Source organism: Mercenaria mercenaria, unplaced genomic scaffold, assembly GCF_021730395.1.
Source record: "Mercenaria mercenaria strain notata unplaced genomic scaffold, MADL_Memer_1 contig_2180, whole genome shotgun sequence".
Lineage (NCBI taxonomy): Eukaryota > Metazoa > Mollusca > Bivalvia > Venerida > Veneridae > Mercenaria > Mercenaria mercenaria.
Genome location: NW_026460221.1, coordinates 21489 through 44412, shown reverse-complemented (window position 1 = coordinate 44412; position 22924 = coordinate 21489). Strand labels below are relative to the sequence as shown.

At 34.3% G+C, this 22924-nt stretch overlaps 1 protein-coding gene across 1 annotated transcript; it reads left to right on the top strand.

The window, feature by feature from the left end:
* The first annotated feature begins 293 nt into the window (after positions 1-293).
* On the top strand, positions 294-18554 carry LOC123561746 (uncharacterized). The gene is made up of 3 exons (XM_053533258.1): positions 294-503; positions 1165-1569; positions 18451-18554. The coding sequence occupies exons 1-3, from the start codon at positions 452-454 to the stop codon at positions 18537-18539; spliced, it is 546 nt and encodes a 181-aa protein (XP_053389233.1). The 5' UTR covers positions 294-451; the 3' UTR covers positions 18540-18554.
* Positions 18555-22924: the final 4370 nt, after the last annotated feature.

Sequence of the window (22924 nt, the reverse complement as noted above, 5' to 3'; positions counted from 1 at the left end):
TTTACAAATTTTCTAACAATTGAATACTTCAGCAGATTAGTCCTTTAATAGAACATTCCTAAGAGGATTCCAAAGTACATTCTGCGTTGTCAGATTATACTTAAGTTTCTTTTCAAACGTTTGCGGAGTTTTAAAATTTATATATTTATTTATGTTGATATTTTGTAAGTATGGTTTTAGTACAGCTAAATCACAGCTAGCTATTAACTCATTTTTACTGCCTAACTATTGTCTAAATGCATTTTAAACATATTTTTTTAGATTTCATGCACATTAGTTACTTAATAAATCATTAATGTTTAGAATTTACTGAAACAAGGGATTTTTATGAAATAGACACAATATTATTAAACGTAATTACATGTATATACCTTTGACTGATTTATATCATTGTTATATGATTTAAAATTCGCTCACAGAAGGCAGGACAAAACCAGGACGTAGAGGAATAATGTTGGCGTTTGTTTTTGTTGTGGTTTTGATGGCCGCTAGGACAACAGTTGGTAACTATGGTTTTGCAAATATGTTTGAATCTTGATGCTAGGTTTGACGTAATGTGTAAAACATTTTAGAATTGTTACAGCTATATCGAATTTTTTAAGAGACATAAATGTAACTTCAAAATAATGCAGGTTGATGTACCACGAGCGGCCATATTTTCACACCGACTCAAAATTGTTTTATGCGGATTTTAAAGTATTTTGAGCTGGATAATGTAAAGAAACAAAACACGGAAGCGGAAGTTAGAGAGATGTTTATATAAACAGACAATTTCGAACTGCTAAAAAAAGGATGAATGAGAAAATTAGATTGCCAGACTGATTTAAAAACAAAAAACGTGTTTCTCAAATATTCAAAATTCTGTACCTACCGAACAAACTTTATTGTTAACTAAACAACATTTCATATCCTCTTTTGTCTGAGTAAGACATATTTATTTAAACAAACATTTAAAATAATCAAGATCAATTACACCATTTAGTATGCACATTGAAAATATTTTTTACGATGGATTACATTTTAACGCTTTTACCATAGGCACATGTACGGAGCAGCAAATAACAAGAACATTTTAAACAGCTGTTTTCATCAGCGAGGTCAATACTTTCATATGACCTATCTTTACAATATTACATTGAGCTGTTCTTTTCTGTTTCTTTTCAGTTTATAGCTTGAAATTCACTTTGTCAATGCCACGAGTTGTATTAGGAGTTACAGGGAACCTCTCCATGTCATGTCATGTTACAGAAAATGATGTTTCTAGCGTATATATGATAAGAATACAGCGAGAAATAATTTCAGGGTGGGACACGATAGCAAAAATCGACACAGTTAAAAGTGAATCTCCGACTTTATGTAAAGACATTGTTGGTGACAAGGATTTTATTGTCGGCGGAATGTTAGATCAAGAAATCCCACCCAACTCTCATCTAACTTTAGATATGAACATTTTGACAATGACATTGGATGATGCTGGAATATATAGATGTGAGATGTACTATAACAGTAACATTAAAATTAAAGAGAGCATTGTCAAAGTAGAAAGAAACGCTACGCTTTTAATTGAAGGTAAGCATACTAATTTCATTGTGCAACTTGTCAATCAACGCGTTTTAAAACTGTAGCATCGATTTTGCTAACTTAAAGTTAATATATAGACATATTGGTTCTCAAACATATTAATACCGTCATATTCATAAAAAAATGTTATACGATAACACAAGCAAATATACACAACGCTTTTTGTCGTTCATATTTCTACATTCCATAAATGATAATCTCTATAAATGGACATATTCACAGGTACTTATAAAAGGTGACCTTAATATACAGCTTATATTGGAAAAAACAAAATGCAAATGATTCTTGAATTATGGCTTTATCAGGACTTTTATCAGAAACATTTATTTTAAAACATAAACCCAACATGCATATTCATCTGCTACTGATTGAGCCCATTCTACCAGTTTTGGGTCATTTATTTAGCGGAGGTTGACGAAATTCCCCACCTGAAATGATTGCAATAACTTGTTTTCTGTCGAGTAGGCGGCAGGTGTCATATTTACCTCCACAGCAACAAGTATTCGCTAATACAGCCGGAAAGATTACGTATTTATAAAGGTATTTTGTTGGTCAATAGAAAATAACACCATATCCAAATTTACGGTATGTTTGCTTAAAGTCTGTATAATTCCTGTAAGAAAGGTAAACTGCGACAACATTTCGTTATATTGAACTTGCATCATGCAGATGCAGCTGAATACAAAACAGTATATTTTTGAGTTCCGCACCATTGTCAGTAGTGTCTGTTTAGTTTTCTTTTCACTTTTGATCACCGCTTTTATGTTGGCTTCAGTTAATGTGGTCAGTTCAGAGTTGTTTTTCTTAAATCCGCTTGGGTAGGTACCATCTCTAACACATAGCAGAATAACTTAAAGATGAATTTTATTTGTTTAGATTATATTTTTTTAACAAAACGCTGGATATACAAAGAAGTGTATCTACGACGTTTTAAAACGATCTTGAAAAGTAATATACCGTTCCGTAAGTAAGTTACAATATGTGTGACTTTACAAACATGTAAGATGGTAACTTGACATTTGTGTACTGAACAAAAAGTAATATAAATAAGGTATAACTAGGAGGCTTAAATTTCCCTTAATTAGTACAAGGAAAAAGAATTAATAGACGCGGCTAAACTGAGTTTCATTTAATTTTGTTCGACATTTTCGTTTTTGATCATCTAATTACCATTCTACATCTATAACAATTATCCACCATTGTTTATACAAATGATCACAATACCAAAAGTCGGCTATTTTATATTGACCATCATAATAAATAAAAAATCTAATGGTATGGAAATAAGAGTCAGAAAACATTTGGCCCATGGTTGTTTTACAATTTGGTTGATTTATTATCTTAATTCATTGTTTTTTATAAATTAAAAAGATTATTTTCTTCAGAAATGTATTTAATATATGTAAGTAAATCACCCAGCGCATAAGAGTATATCAGTCGCGGCTGTTTTTAAAAACCCTTATTGCCAAGCGGAAATGGAATATTTTAAAAGACACATGAGCATATATTTTCTTCTTTTTTTCAAATTATCCCCCTAGGTCAAATATAGCCCAGGGGCCGTACTCATAAAGCATCTTAAGTTTTGACTTAAGTTGAAGATTTTACTTAAGTTTGTGGTGATTTCAGCTTAAGTCTAAGTAAAAGAACTTAAGTCCTATTCATAAAACAGCTTAAACTTAAGATACGTAAGAAATGACTTAAGTCAGAAAACAAAATGGCGTTGTGAGTACAATTAAAGTGTTGTTTTTCATATAAAAGCACTTTAAACATAATTGTGCGTGTTGTATCTGTCTGAAATTAATGTTTTTTTTTAATGTTTTCGTCAACAATAAAAGCCAAGAATTACTTGTTAAGTTGTTTTATGAATAACAAATATACTTAAGTGAAATAAATTTTTTACTTAAGTAATACTTAAGGAAATAATCAATTTCTTATACTTATACTTAAGATGCTTTATGAATACGGCCCCTGCCCTATAATTATCCTTACTTCGTTTGAACATTCGGATACGGTGACTTTGTATTTACATTTAAATTTGGAATATTTGAATAGCACTTTTCTGCGTGCTAGTTTATTCATTTCATTATTACGACTTGATGTTGCAAGATTCATGAATACAGCGGTGAGGGTCCCTGTTTATAAAGGCCACGCCAACCTAAACAAATAAATACAATGTTAAAAAAGTCCCGCGTAATCTCTTGGTGATAACAAAATAAAATGTTTTTCGCTGAGGGAGCGGGCCTATATTAACAACTAACATATGTATAAAGCTTTCTACCTGCGAATTGATATTTATTAATCACAGATATAGCATTTCTTGATTTTTTCGTGAAAGCACAGTTATTTTTTCTAGTCTATATCATGCCAATTCCTGGACTTTTCAATGTTGATATTTGGTCTTCTTCTTAAGATATTCAATGTTCCTTTTTGGCCTCCATCTTTAATTTTCTACTGGTAATGTTTTTCCATTAACCATTCCACCCGCCTTTTTAGTTTCCAGTTTGTGTTCAGGTAGAAAGTGTCATATGATAGGCATGTTTCTGTAACTATACATTCTCTAGTGGCAATAATGTGGGTGCAATCGGTATATCTGAATATGGATATTTTACAGTTTATTAATTAAATAGTTGCATATTCTTGTGACTATGGTGTAATTTTAAAACCACTATTCTCTTAAATTCTTTATAGTTTTTCACCAGTATGCATCGATTATTGTCACAATTCCAAAGTCAAACTGTACTCAAACTGAAATACGGTTGTGGTACGGCAGGACATCTACAGTCCGTGCCTTCCGGTGTACGAAGCAGACGTCATGGAGGGACGTTGTTTATTTTGATTCAGTTGACTGATTTGGGAAAAAAAGTTAGATTATTTGTAATTTCAAAATTGATTTTCGCTAAAATGTATTTATTTTGATAAATCTCAAAATTCTGCGTTGATACATATATTTTGCTTACGGATAAAGTAACAATTACAGGATTTACGGACTGAGACTTGTGCGGTAGGAATAAGCTGTTTGCTGTCAAAAGGGCAAGGTCGAATTCACGTCGGTTTCTTCAATAGCCTTATTTCAGTGACATCAAAATTGAAAAATTGAAGTAAAATTTGTTGTATTTAGCGATAGCTTTGAATATCAGATGAAGTAAAATGTAATTTTACCAAGAAAATAAGTCATAGCAACGGTTACCAAAAAGAATGAACAAATACTTAAAAAAAATATGTTCATCATTTGGAAAATAGTTGTGCATCAATTCATTCAACCGGAAGTGTGTTCAATTTATAATGGCGGTTTGTTTGTAAATAAATCAAAGTTAGTAATGTGTGAAAGAGAAGAAGAAGGAAAAAGAAACCCATACAGGTAACAAACAGTGAAGATAAGACAGAAAAGAGGAAACAGGTAAAAAATTCTATTAGTCAGATATTAGAAGCAGAAACTTTCTGTTGCTCCTGTAAAAGTATAAAACCACCTCAACATATTCAAAGGTTTGATGTACGTCCTTGGATTCAGTGCGACCTTTGCAAAGGGTGGTGGCATCTGGAATGTGCTTTCTTAGATATTAAAAGTGCAAAAACTATTCAGAAATGTCCATGTGCATTATGTGTCCTTGAAAACTCACCCTGGTTAAATACTGTAAAAAAGTCAAACAGTGTCTCAGATTCTTTAAATAAAACTGAAACTATAGATCTAATTGATGTTACGGTTGAAATCGATAACATAGATGAGAAAACTAAGAGAAGTTCGCAGGCAAAACGCAAAAAAAATTGACGAAAGAAACTGTCGAGAAAACAGCTACCAATAAATTATTAAGTTCTGAACAGGTCATTGACCCAAAACCAGATTACATTGTGATTGAAAGTACAAAGTACAATTCTGCTCCCGCTAATATCAAATACACTAACTGGAAAAAAGACAGAGTCAAAAACTGCAGGAAAAAAATATTGAATTAGATAAGGAGAAACTCAATTTAGACAGAGACACAATATCCCAAAGTGAAATAAAAGGCAGTATAGAGTAAATAGCAATTATTGATGGTATTGAGGATCCAAAAAGTTTTCAAAATTGTAGATCGATAATAAAGGAAATATACAACTACAAAGACATAAATATAAAATATACATACCCATTATCGAGAGGGGGGGGGCTAGTGGTCCATACTCAGAATAAGAAGGACATCAACAAGTTAAAGGAGGAGTGGCCTGAGGAAGCATTCAAAGGCTCGGGCAAAAAATTGCAAGCACACAACAGAAGTAGCCTACCAAAGTGCACCTTTAAAAACTTTCTACTCTACATAGCAGAAGACCAAGCGATAGGTATTATATAAAATCAGACTGGAGTAAAGACGGAAATCAGAAGACTCAGATATAGAGAAACAAACAAACCACTCCCAATTGTTATTGTCACCTGTAAAACACCTAAAGACCTAGAAGTTTTGTTCAGGGCAAATATCATCAAAAATAAGAAAAAAGTGTCACTTGAAGGATACAAAGGTAAAAGAAAACTACCAACAAGGTGCTACAACTGTCAAAGTTTTGGCCATATTGCCTCCTTGTGTACAAAGGACTTAAAGTGTGAGAGGTGTTCATTACCACATACAGGAAATTGCACCAACTCAGTTAAGTGTTCAAACTGTTTGGGAAGCCATACAGCTGGATCGTCTAAGTGCTCTGCGTATATAAATTTAAAGCAGCGCCTAGAGAGCCGAAACAATTAAACAGCCAAGTGATTTTTTTTACTTTAAACACTAAATTGAAAATGAAGATTGGACAGGTGAATGTTAGATCAATCAATACTTCTTTTGATTTTATTGAAAGTGTCTTCAAGAATCAAAATATACAGTTATTAGCTCTGTCGGAAATATGGCACCTAGGAAATGTTATTAAAGACAACATAAAAAGCGCTGGCATTGGATTGCAAGTGAGAGAAACTAAAACAGAGGGGGCGGTGTTGCTCTTATGATAGACAAAGGTGTAAAGGTATTTGAAAGAAATGATTTAAGAAGGAGTAACATTGAAGCTGTGTGGTGTGACATCTATACAGATGATAATAAATTCACTGTGGCTTCCATATATATATACCACCGGAAAATGTAGAAATGATGAAAGAATTACTTCAAATTGTTGACTCAATTAAAAACAAATACAGTCGAATACCGTTACCTCGATATTCAAGGGGCTGTAAAAATTGCATCGATGTATCCGACGTTCGACGTAACGATATCGACTATCTGGAACTACTTTGTACTTGTGTCGGACGTCTATATTGCCGTTATATCCAATGCTTTTTTTTCTGAGGGTTTGAAAAGGGAAAGAAATAATATAAAACGTAAAACCGATTTTAATTTTATTGACAAATAAAACATCGTACATACATAAATACAACTTTTTAATTTTTCAAAATACACACAATGTATACGTGTAAACATTACCATTTTTATTCTTTCCTTAAGCAAGTTTGAATGCAGCGGTAATGTTCCTAGTTGAGTTGTCATTTTGACTGTGCGTCGATAACGAAAATTTGCCTGTTAAATAAGAATATTGTTACTCAATCCTAAATGGCAGATTTTACTCCGTTAAACAGAAAAATATTTCATCCAAATTAGTTGTTATATTGGAAAACAGCTTGCCCGCTTGCACGGTGTTTTATAAAACTAATTATTGGGAATTAAATGCAAACTTCATGACATTTAAATTGGATTAAAGATTAAATAACAAAAAACAAACACACGAACTAACTCGATTATGATTAATACATCGCCGGACAACAATAGGTTGGTTTTTACACCTTACAAATAACATGGATATTTTTGACACGATGTGATATCGACGAAACCAGGTGAAAAAAACAGTACAGGTAAGTTGACGGGACTGAAAAATCTCTTCGAGCTAAACAAAATACCGAGCTAATCATATCGAGGTAATGATAAATAATTACATTAAAATATATATGGAAAATTCGGGACCGACTAAAACACATCGTGCTAACCGGAGTATCGAGCTAACCGATATCGAGGTAACGATATTTAACTGTACATGCCCTTATTACTGCTTAGTGACTACAATGCAAGACATCAATACTTGTATGATGGAGGAAACAATAAATTTGGAGGTATCTTCTATGATTACCTTTTAGGGACAAATTTGTTGGTATTAAACAACAATCAACCAACGCGCAGAGATAAAATCATAAATTTAACTGTGACAGCCAAGAGAAAGCAACGAAGATAAGTAATGGCAAGTGCACCAAGAAATATATTTGAATTCTGACCACAACTTAATAACATTTGACATAGGAAAAAAACATGACAACATTATAACAGAACAAGAGTGCCAGAATGTCACAATATACGCCCGTCACAGCAAATTTCTTTACTCTAGCACCTGTATTTGCAAATGGAATTTTAATTTTGTGGTTGTTTAGTAATCACTGTAAGTCTTTTGTTTTTCTAAGTCCACAAAAAAACTCCTTCCCAGGTAGAATTACCTTAAACTACACCAAACATTGGAAAGTAACATTTATGTTGTACCACAGAAAAGTGGTCTTGGTTTTTCCCTACGGTCAATTGTAAAAAAGTTACAATATAAGTTATTTATAATAACAACTAAGGGAAGTTAATCATAAAAAAAAAAAAAAAAAAAAAAAAAAATCCAAAAAAAAATTGCAAGTCCACACAAAAATCTTTACCAGGTAGAGATTGGTCTAAATACACCTACATTGGATGTAGCATGCATGTTGTACTACAGAAAAGTGGTCTCGAATTTTCCCTACGACTAGTAATGAAAAAGTTACAATATATGCTATTTATAGTTATAGCAAAGGGAAGTAATTCTAAAGAAGGGAACTGCGCATGACACTTCGTCTCATGATGGTGTATAATTGTGCCAAGTTACATCAAAATCCCTCCATGCATGAAGAAGAAATGCTTCGGACAAAGTCATTCTTGTATCTGACCTTTGGCCTCTAAGTGTGACCTTGACCTTAGATCTAGGGACCTGATTTTTGCGCAAGACACTCCGTCTCGTAGTGGTGAACATTTGTGCCAAGTTATATTAAAATCCCTCTATGCATGAAGAAGAAATTCTCCAGACAAGGTTTTCATTCTTGTATCCTTTGACCTCTAAGTGTGACCTTGACCTTAGACCTAGGGACCTGGTTCTTGCGCATGACACTCCGACTCATGATGATGAAGAACTGTGCTGATTTTCATAAAAATCCCTCTATGCATGAAGAAGATATGCTCCGGACAAAGTCATTCTTGAATTTGACGTTTAACCTCTAAGTGTGACCTTGACCTTAGACCTAGGGACCTGGTTCTTGCGCATGACACTCCATCTCATGATGGTTAACAAATGTGCCAAGTTTCATCAAAATCCCTCCATGCATTTAGAAGATATGCTCCGGACAAGGTCTGTGGACGCCGCCCTCCCGCCCATCCGCCCGCCAGGGGCGTTCCCATAATACGTCCCGTTTTTCAAACGGGCGTATAAAAATGGGACTTCGAAAATACAGATTGGTTGCTATGGAAAAATGTATGTTCACAAGAAATAAAAGAATGGCTGAACAACAGAAATATAGGAACAAATGTAAATGATGACTATGAGAGTCGGATTCTACTTATTCAAACATGTGCTGAACTAGAATGTGTCTGTAGGACACAGGGTGTGCCCCCAACTGGTACATTTGTCAAAAATAAAGGGAAATCATTCAAATGTCTGCAGTCTTAATGGGGTATAGCCTAAAAAAAAATTATGAAATGGATTCATTATTCTATACCATATACTTTTTGAGCTATGAGCATCACAAACAAAAATCTACTATTTTGGCTATTTCAAGGGCCAATACTCTGTAATAAACGCTAAAATTCTCAAGAAGTGTGCAAGGTCACATTATGATAAAGACTCAAGCAAGGTTTCATAAATTTACATTAAATACTTTTTGAGTGAGGCACATAATTAGGTGAAATTGTGCATTTTTTTACTATTTCAGGGGCCATAACTCTGGAAATAGGGGGCAGACCCAGATGAAAAATAGGAGGTGCGCAAGTTCATATCATGATAAAGATTAATGCAAGGTTTCATCAATTTATATCAGATACTTTTTGAGCTAGGCGTGTCACAAGGTGAAAATGTGCATTTTTGACTATTTCAGGGGCAATAACTCTAGAAATAGAGGGCAGACCCAGATGAAAAATAGGAGGTGCGCAAGTTCATATCATGATTAAGCCTCATGCAAGGTTTCATGAATCTATATCTAATACTTTTTGAGCTAGGCGTGTCGCAAGGTAAAAAGGTGCATTTTTGACTATTTCAGGGGCCATAACTCTAAAAATAGGGGGCCGAGCCACACAAAAAATAGGAGGTGCGCAAGTTCATACCATCATAAATACACATGCAAGGTTTCATTAATTTATATCAAATACTTTTTCAGCTAGGCGTGTCACAAGGTGAAAATGTGCATTTTTGACTATTTCAGGGGCCGTAACTCTAAAAATAGGGGATAGACCCAGATGAAAAGTAGAAGGTAGTAGAAGGAAATGATAAAGACTCATGCAAGGTTTCATTAATTTATATCAAATTCTTTTTGAGCTAGGCGTGTCACGAACTTCGGACGGACGGACGGAAGGACGGACGCACGGACAAGAGCAAATCTATATGCCCCCACCACTCATGGGGGGCACAAAAAGTGATCCCCAAGAGGGGAGTATGTACATACAGCAAAGGCTTTTGGACAAAGAAGTTAACAGAACTGTCTAAAAAATTTAAGCAGGCCAAAAACCATTTAACAAGAAGGTGAGATCCTGCCAATCATGAGGCTCTAAACCTATCTAATAAAATGAAATTCCAAGAAGAGATAAAAAGAGCAAAAAAGATTATCTGGAGATGGTAATGAGGGAGCTAGAGCCAAAACATCCGGGTCAATTTTGGAAAATTATCAATACTGTCGGAAACACTGAAATAAGGGCAGTTGTGCAACCTATATTAAAATGTGACAACACTCTAGCAGTTTCAGATCTCGAGATATTTGTAGAGATGAAAGAACGGTATGGAAAAGAAAACTTAGATGTAAAACAACGCAATCCGGAATGGTATGACAAGGTAGAAAATGAAGTAATTCAGACAGAACTTGAGGAAAAAAATAATATATTAGCCAAGAATTACGATGATGTATGTGAGTGGGAAAATGCAAACATTTCTATCCCTGAAGTAGCAGCAGCTGTTAAAGACGCCTGTAGTAATAGCGCTCCCAATCCAGAAGAAAAATTTATATGCCATAATGCTGAAAAATGGAGGTACTTCGATTGAACAAGGACTGCAGGGAACACTTCCAAAAGCATTTAAAACAGACCATAAAGTGATTCTCCCCAAACCAGGAAAAACAAATTACAACATGACGCGATCATATTGTCCAATTACACTCGAAAGTGTTATTGTTAAGATAATGGAAAGAATTGTAAAGAATAGACTTACTTGGAGAATAGAAGCAGAGGGAGGCATTGCAGCAACGCAATATGCATATAGAAAAAACAAATCGTGCACACAAACTGTACTGCGAATTGTTAACTTGGTAGAAGAGGCATTTAACAATGATGAAAAGATAACATTGGTACTGATGGACTTTGAGTCGTGCTTCGAGAGGATATAGAGAGCAGGCCTTATGAAGAAAGCCTCACATTCAGGAGTGAAGGGTAGAATGTGGTTGTACCTCAAGAACTTTTTAACAGACAGAAATTACTGTATTAAATTTAATGATTACACTTCAGAAGAATTGACATCCAAGGTTGGAATCCCACAGAGATCTGTTTTAAGCCCCACATTGTGCAACCTATACACTAGTGATTCCCTTGATAATGTTGGAGGTAAGCATGCAGAGTATGCAGATGATGTCAGTCTACTGAATCAAGCCCCTGACCTAAAAGAAGTTGTACAGAGAACTAATGAAGACCTAGACAGAATTACGAATTGGTGTAACAAATGGAACATGAAAGTAGCTCCAGAGAAAACTGGTGCTATGATATTCTGCAAGAACAGAGATGATATTCAAAGTATATGTGAGGACATTAGCATTGAACTAGACAATAAGAGAGTTGAAATAGTGCGCAGCAAGAAAATCCTTGGAATAACATTGGATGACAAACTAAGTTTTCAAGAACATATAGCAGAAAAAACAAAATCGGGATATGAAGCATTGAGAAACATAAATGTTTTTATTAATCAAATGCCGGTTGAGCACAGTCCAATTATATGAGATTGTACAAATACCTGGTCTTGCCTGTAATAGACTATGGAGTACCCATATTCATAACAACAAATGATAGCTACTACAGACAATTCAATGGAGTACAAAGAAGTGCAATCCTAAAAGCAACTGGATGTGTTTCAACTACCTGTACAGACACTGTAGAAATTCTTACTAATTGCAACCAAATGGAACTTCACATGAAATTGCGACAGTGTCGGGAATTAATAAGAATATCAGGAAAAAGAGAGACAGACCCTCTAAAAAAAAGAATTCAATACATGGATGTCAGAATGTCAGAACTCGAACGGCAGACCAAAAACATTCCAGTTAATGATCAGTAGATTTAATGAAGTAAGAGAGGATGTTAAGTTAGAAAACATTGAACAGGAATTCCAGTTCAGCAAAGAGCATCTTGGGTTATCTAGGACCAAAGAGTATGTCCACACAGAAACCTTTCATAACTCAAAGGATATTCAGGTATCAAATATAAAAAACATTTTAGGCACTTGTAAAGATAACTGCATATTAGCATTCACAGATGGATCTGCCATTGGGAACCCTGGTCCAACTAGAATCGGAGCAGCAGTATACTTAAATGGCTTTGACTCTATCCCAGTTTTATTAAAAAGGTCAGTGAGCAAAAGGGGAAATAACTTTTCAGGAGAAATTGTTGTAATTGAAATTGCTCTGGAATTCTTGACTGAAGTAACAGGTCCAACTGCTAAAAAGATACATATATTCTAGGGATGTCAACGGATATCCGGATATCCGGTTATTCGGTCACGGGTCCGAATATTCGGATCTAATTTAAGTATTCGAATATTTGGTAGTACTATACAGATTATTGAAATATTTATTTTCATGTTTATAGCATTATAATTTTTCGTCACGTAGATAACAAACAACTAATGCTACGATATATGGTGAATTTGGACGAGTTCCAATGAGTGTTATTCGAAAAGTTAGAATTGTAAAATACTGGTTTAAAGTCATAAAAAATACAGACTCAGTTATGTATAAATTATTTAATTTACGTGATGAAAATGGTAATTATACAAATAAGTGGTCTAAAGATGTAAAAAAGCTACTAGATGACACAGGATTTTCATATTTATTGAATAATGTATCAGTGTCAAATACGCAAATACAAAATGTTATAAGGTGTTTATATGACCAGTACCTACAGCAGTGGTTTTCAGATCTTAGAAACCTACCTAAACTTGTAACATATTGTATGTTTAAAACCGATTTCCAAGTTGAAAAGTATTTGTCATGTGTTAAGAACGATAATTACAGAAATGCATTGTCTAGATTCAGATGTTCAGCTCACAATTTACTTATAGAAGAAGGAAGGCATAGAAATATAGACAGAAATCTTAGATTATGTACAAGGTGTAACATGAATACAATTGAGAATGAATATCACTTTTTGTTAGTGTGTCCATTTTATAGAGATTTACGAAATACCTGTCTACCAAACTATTATTGTCACTGGCCTAATTTGAATAAGTTTAAAACTCTGTTAAGTAATTGCCAGAGTGGTATTGTTAATAAGTTAGCGAAATATATTTATCAAGCATTTGCTTTAAGAGGTTAAATTGCAATTGTGTATTTGTATTACAATTTATACCTATCACCTGTATGTTTGTATGTCTATACATATATATTCATGCTTTTCTCATATTCTTTATAATTGTTTAACACCGCCATACAGTACTGGCGATGAACATTGTATATGTTTTGCCAAATAAACTATTGAATTGATAGCGTGTCAAAACGTAATACACAGTCGCCATGGTGATGACATCTACCCGAAAGGTGTGCGAAACATACTTGTCATCTTAGATAGTCCTGTTTGATCAAACAATGCGATTATTATCAATTAATATTTATGCATAATTTAAAAAACGTGTTTACAAATCGTCGGCAAATATTGCAAGACGCAAGAGAGTGCGAAAGTGATAATTAGTACACGTGCATTATATGCTCTTTTATTGATGCCGACTGCAACAAACATTTGTTAATAAATATCGGCGCTGAACTTGATAATGTGTTTGTGTAATTAAAGAAACAAATCCCATGAATCCGTCTTTTCATACTGAGTTTGCAATTACATAAAGTCTATTTTTGAAAGAATATATTTTGGACCCGGACTTAAATAAAAAATTACATATGACCGACAGAAGAGATTCGAATCCTTCCAATTTGCATAATAAAACTAAACCGAAAAAATCCTGTCAGAGTTACCTTTCTTCCATTTCAAATGGCGACCGCTAATTTATTGCAAGTACGACGGGTCCTAGAAAAACGTCATAAGCCCTGATATAAAAACGTTTAGGTCATCAGAAAAAAAGAGGTTATGTGCGGGAACGAATACCGGATATTCGTTCGGATGGTTGGCCGAATATTCGGATACCAGTTTTGGTATTCGTTGACATCCCTAATATATTCACAGACTGTCAGGCAGCAATAACATCAGTGTTCTGTAAAGAAGTACCAACAAAAATGATAGAAAACATCATTACAATCAAGAAATATTTGGCAAACCTACAAGACAGAAAATATGACATAGAAATTCACTGGATCCCAGGTCATAAAGAACTTACAGGCAATGAATTGGCAGATTCCCAGGCAAAGGCGGCTGCATCTGAAATGAGCACATCAGATACTGAAGAGGCCACAGAGAAGAGAAATGCAAGGGAAGTAGTCAAAATTATGAAAGAAAAAATAAAAGAAAAATGTCAGAAAATGTTGAAAATATTCAAGAAGTTTACCAGCAAGCAGGGGTTAGGTCTTTGGTAGGAGAGGAAAACGGGAAGAATTTTTCTATAATCAATCAGCTATTAAGTGTCCACACAAGATTAAACGCACACTGGTCAAAAATTTATCCAACAAAATCAGCAATGTGCAGCCAATGCAAGGTTCCAGAAACAGTACAACATTACATATTTCATTGTGCCAGATTTACAAAACAGAGAGAGACACTTGAAAGAGACATAGAGACAATACTATATAGGGAAACCATTAGTTGTGGAAATATATCAATGGCCACCCTAGTAGGAGAACTGGCTGATATCAGGGTTGAGGCAAGGAGAAAATTGATAGAACTTTTCAGCCAATATATTCAAAATTCTGGTCGCTTCAGCAGCGAATCGGAATAAACTTCTTCCCAATAGTGACATATAATTATATATAAGCAAATGAGTTTAAGCACATAATTTAAAAAAGTACAAAGGATGACAATGATGTGGCAGCACATTCACACTCGAGTTAACAGCTATACGATAGCGAACTAGAACAACAACAACAACAACAATAAATGATCAAGTTTATGTAAAGTATTATGAATTGCATGGTTTTATTATGATTTCATTATTATTTTCTTTAACAATTATAGTTAAATTTTCTTTAGAAATATCCATTTAGACTGTGAAATGTGCATGCTGCTTCTGTGAACTCTGCGCCGTAGTGTAGTCATGTTCGGATATAATCCGACAACAAAGGATACATTATAGAAATGGACTGTGTGTCATGATATAGAAATTTAGAAGTAAAATGTCATTGGAAACTGTTCAGAGGTATGTGCCATTTCATTTATGAGCTATTTAATCAGGACTGGGATGAAAAGTTTATGTAAATATTGTGAAAATCAAGAATAATCAACAGGCAACTTTTCTAATACAACAGACTGGTATTTAAGGTTTCATAGTGTCTGAACACAAGGCTAAAATATTTTTGAAAGGTAGTATTAGAAAACCTTACACCTGAAAAAGAGTAACTGGTAGCTGATTTAATAGCTCCTTGATAATAAATAGGTGTAGGAAGCGGGCATAAATTAATCAACAACACTCCCCCCTGTTTTATTTTCAAGAGGAACTAAAAAATATAGATAGTAATTTCTTTTGTTATTAACCATACAACTGGCAACTGAAATTAAAGAATAGCACAGTCTACACTAATGGAAACTAAATATCATAGACCAACACTCCCCCCTGTTTTATTTTCAAGGGAAACTAAAAAATATAGATAGTAATTTCAACTGTTAATTATTACCCATACAACAGGAAATTAAAATTCAAGAATAGCACAGTCTACACTAAAGGAAACTAAATTTTATAGACCAACTCCCCCCCCCCCCCCCCCCCACCCCACCCCCTCTGTTTTATCTTCAAGAGAAACTAAAAAATATAGATAGTCATTTCAACTGTTATTACCCATACAACTGGAAACTAAAATTAAAGAATAGCACAGTCTACAATAAAAGAAACTAAACAATATAGATAGAATCTTTACTACAATTATCCCTACACATAGAAACTAAGATAAATATAAAAATCTTAAATCTTTTAATAAAATATTTCATTATCCTTTGTTTGTGTCTTCTCCTTAGTCAGTGATGTCTGATGTGCTGATTGCATTTTGAATATGTGACATTAGAGTGCCAAGTGTTTAAGCTGAGTAAAACATGTTTAAGGCACCAGTACATTTTCACAAGGAATGTATAATGTCATATATGCTTGGGTTGTTCCAGCACAGGCTGAACCGAAAGATAATGTCTGTAGTGCTGGCTAAGGATGCATGACACCTTATTTTACTTTATTTTCGTTTTCTGTTAAATTAATACCTTAAAATATATAAAACTCACTACCTTAGGACTGCTACTTTTAATATTAATATCAATACCTTAAAATATATGCAGATCGCTGTCTGTGAACTGCTACCTTAAAAATAATACATCTACCTTAAGATGAATTAAGGTTAATTCTTTTAGTAAAGGGACATACAGTTTTGTTTCAACAGTGCTACACCTTTAAAAACGTGAGTTCACCTTTAAAACTTTTGAATAATATAGTGAATACAGAATTGATAGAATTGTTAATTATGTCTCCTCCGTCTGTTTTTGCCCTGTCCGTCCGTCCGTCCGTACGTCACACTTCATTTCCGAGCAATAACTGGAGAACCATTTGACCTAGAGCCTTCAAACTTCATAGGTTGGTAGGGCTTATGGGGGAGACGACCCCTATTGTTTTTGGGGTGCACTCCGTCAAAGGTCAAGGTCACAGGGGCCTGAACATGGAAAATAATTTCCGATCAATAACTTGAGAACGACTTGACCCAGAATGTTAAAACTTCATAGGATGATTGGTCATGCACAGTAGATGACTTCTATTGATTTTGGGGTCACTGTATTGAAGGTCAAGGTCACAGGGGCCTGAACATTGAAAACCATTTCCGGTCAGTAACTTGAGAACCACTTGACCCAGAATGTTGAAACTTAATAGAATAATTGGTCATGCCGAGTAGATGACCCCTATCGATTTTGGAGTTATTCTGTTAAAGGTCAAGGTTACAGGGGCCTGAACATCGAAAACCATTTGCGATCAATAACTTGAGAACCTCTCGACCCAGAATGTTGAAACTTCATAGGATGGTTGTTCCTGCAGAGTAAATGACCCCTATATGTTTTTGGGGTCACTCTGTTAAAGGTCAAGGTCACAGAGGCCTGAACAATGATAACTGTTTCCGATCAGTAACTTGAGAACCTCTTGACTCAGAATGTTGAAACTTCATAGGATGATTGAACATGCAGAGTAGATGACCCCTATTGATTTTTGGGTCAGTCTATTAAAGGTCAAGGTCACAGGGGCCTGGTCATGTAAAATCATTTCTGGAAAATACCTTGAGAACCACTTGACCTAGAATAATGAAACTTAATAGGATGATTGGACATGCAGAGTAGATGACCCCTATTAATTTTGGGGTCACTTGATCAAAGGTCAAGGCCACAGGAGCCTGAACAGTGACTTGAGAACCACTAGGCCAAGAGTGTTGAAACTTAGCGGGATGACATGCCAAGTAGATGATCCCTATTGCAGTAAACCATCAGCGTATCTTTGACTTTCGCTCCTGACCCCTATTGACTTCTTCCCTATAGGACTTTGCATTGATGGAGACATGCGCTTCTTTACAAAAGCAATTTCTAGTTCTAAATTTATTTTGTATTATAATATCATCGGATTGTGGTGGTGCTTGATGCATTAGTGTGGTTGTGCTCAACTTAAATATAATTATCCTTACTTCATTTGAACATTCGGATACGGTGACTTTGTGTTTACATTTAAATTTGGAATATTTGAATAGCACTTTTCTGCGTGCTAGTTCATTCATTTCATTATTACGACTTGATGTTGCAAGATTCATGAATACAGCGGTGAGGGTCCCTGTTTATAAGGGCCACGCCAACCTAAACAAATACAAACTTCAATATACTGGTTATGGTAATGAATAACGAATGCCATTAATTCGAATTCGTGAATATATTTTTTTATCTGATTTTTTTCCCTATTAAAGCATGGACTATACAAGCTTCTGCTTCTGCTACTGTTTGAACACATTCTTTCAATTTCGTATAAACAATATGTAAACTATTTAGCTATTTAAAGTTAGCCTGCAACAACCAGTCTTGGCCAATGCTTTGTAGTCCAATTTGTTAACTAATGTGCCACTGATTACTTGTAAAATAAGAACTATGCATTTGAGCCTTGTTCAAGTAGATTGATATAGACTACAGTTTTCTTGATTGCCATTATAACAAATTAATACGCACATATATTTTCTGCTATCATTTTCAGAAGCCGACAATAAAACAGAAGGACGTGGAGGTAAAATTCAATTCTTATTTTGTTTTGTAACTCTTAAACATTTATACTCTGTGCTCTGAAAGTCTAGTACCGTTGCTTGTTACCAATTTTAAACGCCCAATATGCAAACAAATACTTCCACAGCATGTCAAAAATTCGATGTATATCTCCAGTCGCGGCTGAACATGTGTAGTGTTCTCCCGTTGAAGTCACGGATAAATAGCTAATTGTAAACATTAATTTAATTTTCTGTCTACTACATGCTTACAACTGAAACTAAGACCGACTAATAGCTAATGAGTTACGCGCAGTGATTCGGAATGTAGGTTTCGGTCTGACACAATAAAACAGTCATTTATAATGACAAGGGTTTTATTGTTGGCGGTATTCTAGATAAAGAAAACCCGCTAAACGCTCATTTAACTTTAGAAATGAGTAGTAAGAATATGACTTATGATGATGCTAGAGTATATAGATGTGAGATGACGTATAAAAGCAACGTGTCTAGAAGCATTTTCTCAATTTACAAATATGCCACTCTTATAATTGTTTGTAAGCATCCTTACTTTGTTATGATGTAGACAGTATTCATTTGTACTTCCAGAAAGCAAAGCGCTTGGTGCAACTTAGATTATCAACTTGACTATGTATACATTTCAAAATTTGAATATGTTCCGTCTGTAAACCCAACATTTGATTCTCTCTGATGTATAAGCATCTCATATGTTTTGTTTATTAATATCCTCATAAAGAACATTTATGCGAAAACACAAAGAAACATTTATGCACAAAGCTACTCCCCATGTCATGAATGATTATTTCTGTAAATATCCTATTCTCCCATTGTAGTTTATACTCGAATATGCGCTAAAATAGCACTTAATTATATGGATTTCATTGATAAATAATGGATGCCAACGATATTTTAAATATATACCTTTATCTAAGAAAGCATGGACTAAACACGTTTATGCACTGCTATGGATAGGACTCATTCTTCCAGTTTTAGGTACGTAATATGTAAACTTTCAAGATTTCATATATAGCGTGGGCCTATCTTGGCCGAAACTGCTGAAAACAGAACTGCTTTGAGTAAATTACACACAACTTAACACTTATCTGGATATCAGCCGCAATCCAAAGTCGAAACCGAGCCGTTTGCTTCATAGTCCAACCTGTTAACCACTGTGCCACTAATGCCTTTTTAAATAAGAACTATGCGTTTTAGTAAGCTTATTCAGATATATTGATATAGACTACAGTTTTCTTTATTATCAAGATTACAAAGTCACGTCACTTTCATAGGCACAGTTGTCTTATTTGTCTTAAACTATCACTTTCAGAAGCCGATAATAAAACGGAAGAAAGAGCAGGTACGATTTCTACTTTTGTTTCGTAGCTCTTGTAATGTTTCATAGTACCATCCATTTTAACTTTTACATTTATTGCTGAATACTGTACTATAACTGTAGGAAAATTTGACAAAGTCATTTGTGCACTTTGATATATGCTTACATTTAACCATGCGATGTTTACAATTAATGTAGGGATAACGCATGTTTTTTCGTGTTATAACATCTGCAGAATCCCGAGGGATTGGTTGGCACCCGAGCCCGTTAGGGCGAGGGTACCAACAATTCCGAGGGATTCTGAAGATGTTATAACACGAAAATCACATGCGCTAACGCTATTCTAGCATAAAACGCGTTAAAAACAGGAAAATGAATATATTGTCCCTCAACGTCATTGAATTTCCATGAAATGCGCGGTAAAGTCTACGTTGTTTTGTCACGTTGACGTCATTTCATTTTGAATTATCCGTTTTGGGGCCGTAATGCGTTTACGCTCTGCCATGGAACGTGCATATATAAAAAGGTGTTATAACAGCACGTGAGCGCGGGAATCTCTCTGTTAACACACGTTTTCTCTCCTGTTAAAACACCCCCGAAAAGTGACAAAAACACCAGTTTTATGCTAGAATACGCTTTTTAATACTAGCATTTAATGAATTCATTTTTTTAGGTAACTAAACTGGGACGTTTTGATTTAAACATATTTTATTCCTTCCTTTTTTATGACAAAATATACAATGTACATACACAGAACACACACAAAACATTTTAGGAAAGGTAAAAGGGTTGGACCACAAGTTCTTCTAACATTAGTAATTCGGTCCGTCCCCAAAATATATATTTAAAGGAAAATTTATATTATTGATTGCATTGTATTCTCATAAAAATGAGAAAATGTATTTGAAAGAGAACGAAGCTAAGCGAAATGAAAAACAACAATGTTGGAAAAGAAGAAAATATGACCTGACTGTGAAAAGATAGGAAGAGGGAGAATCTAAAGTCCTGGGTCATATCCGGGGGAGGTATAATTGCGTTAAGCGAATAATTTAGCAGGGATCAGATATCTAAACTAAAACGATTTGTTATTTGATATATTTTGTACTTCTAGAAATATTAGTTATGATATTGTAAATTCATAAACCAACACAGTTTTGTCAAAACATGTTTCGCTTTAATAAGATTCTTCAGATGACAATATATGAAATACGCAATGATATATGAAATACGGAAAATCTTAATAGAAATATTAGTGAATTTTCTTCTATAGTATAATTTTCATCACCAAACAAAAGAGTAAGCGTACTCAGTGGATGGAAAATATACGCGTACTCTTTTGCATAATTGTGTGGTGATGAAACTGATACTGAAGAACTGAGACTATCACTGTACTATAGCTGGTTTATAGACAATCTTTACTGATAAACTTTTACAGAGCTGTTTGTAGCTACAGAATGTACATTCATGCCAAGATTCAATGATAAAAATGATTTTATGCTCGACAAACCCTCGAATTTTACTATTTTATTCAACTGGCTTAATAAATTAAAATGATATACTAAGATCATCTATTTTTGTAGCAACACTGTAGCGGTGAAGAACGTAAATTTGATATTGCGAAAAGCGAGTAAATTAACTTTACTGTCTCCTGAATCAATAATTTTCTTTCAGGACGAAATGTGGACTTTCATAACACTTATCATGCTGGACACGACTGATTCTGCCTTTGCGACCAGTGTAGATCATGATCAGCCTGCACATGTCACTGCGAAAAAAGGGTTAATATACGGGAGTGTACGTGATTCCGTATATTATCAATATACGGGAAGAAATACGGGAAAACTAAAATACGGGCGTGTACGGGACTTGTATATTTAAAAGTCCGTATACTAATAAAATACGGATTTCCGTATACTATGAAATACGGAATTCTTGATATACGATATCCCGTATATTATTGAAATACGGGAATTTTTAAAAAGGGTTATTCTGATCGTATACAACACTTTATATTTCCCGTATATGCTGGTGTACGGAAATAAATTAACCCGTATATTACGGAAATACAGGCCGTATATTTCCCGTATATGTTTTGTATACAACCTCGTATATTTCCCGTATATTCTAGAAATACGGGATATGAATTTGTATATTTCGAAAATACGGGACTTATATTTCCCGTATATTGTTCGTATACAACTCCGTATATTTCCCGTACATGCTGGAAATAGGTATTTAAATAATTTGTATATTTCGAAAATACGGGACTGATATTTTCTGTATATTCTTTGTATACAACCCCGTATATTTCCCGTATATTCTGGAAATACGGGATATTAAAATATTTGTATATTTTAAAAATACGGGACTTATATTTCCCGTATTTTCTTCGTATACAACTCCGTATATTTCTCGTATATGCCGGAAATACGGGATTTAAATAATTTGTATATTTCAAAAATACGGGACGTATATTTCCTGTATATGCTTGTTATACAACTCAGTATATTTGCTGTATGTGTCGGAAATACGGGATTCAGAAATGTGTATATAATCATACTTAGAAATGTTTTGCAAAAATATAAATGATAATAATCTGGTCATTAAAAGGGTAGAGCAATGATTAAAAGGAAATTCTGTTCACCAAGTTTTTGCTAGTGGTATATGGCACACTTAGGTTAAAATTGCAGCAAAGATTCATGAGTTAAAGATACATTGCTGTTTTTATATGCATTTTTATAGAGCTTTTGAAAATCTATATATACTTTGAAATGAAATGTGCATGTTAGTTGCCTTTGTTAAAGCACAAGTGTGACCTTAATCTTGAAGCGACTAATCCGAAACATGCGCTCTGCACGTAGTCTCGATGTTGTTGACATTTATGCCAAGTTTCTTTAAATCCTTCAAGCAGTTCAAGAATAGTTACAGAGCGGACCCGAAACAATATCATGTAACTTTTGATCTATATGTATGACCTTGATATTGAAGCAAGCCATTAAACCGTTGTCTCGATATGGTGAAAATTTGTGTCAAGATTTTATTCGAAATCCTTGAAGGGTTCAAGAGTTACACAGCGGTTACAGACAAGCTAACGGATAGACGGAAACCGGCGTCAT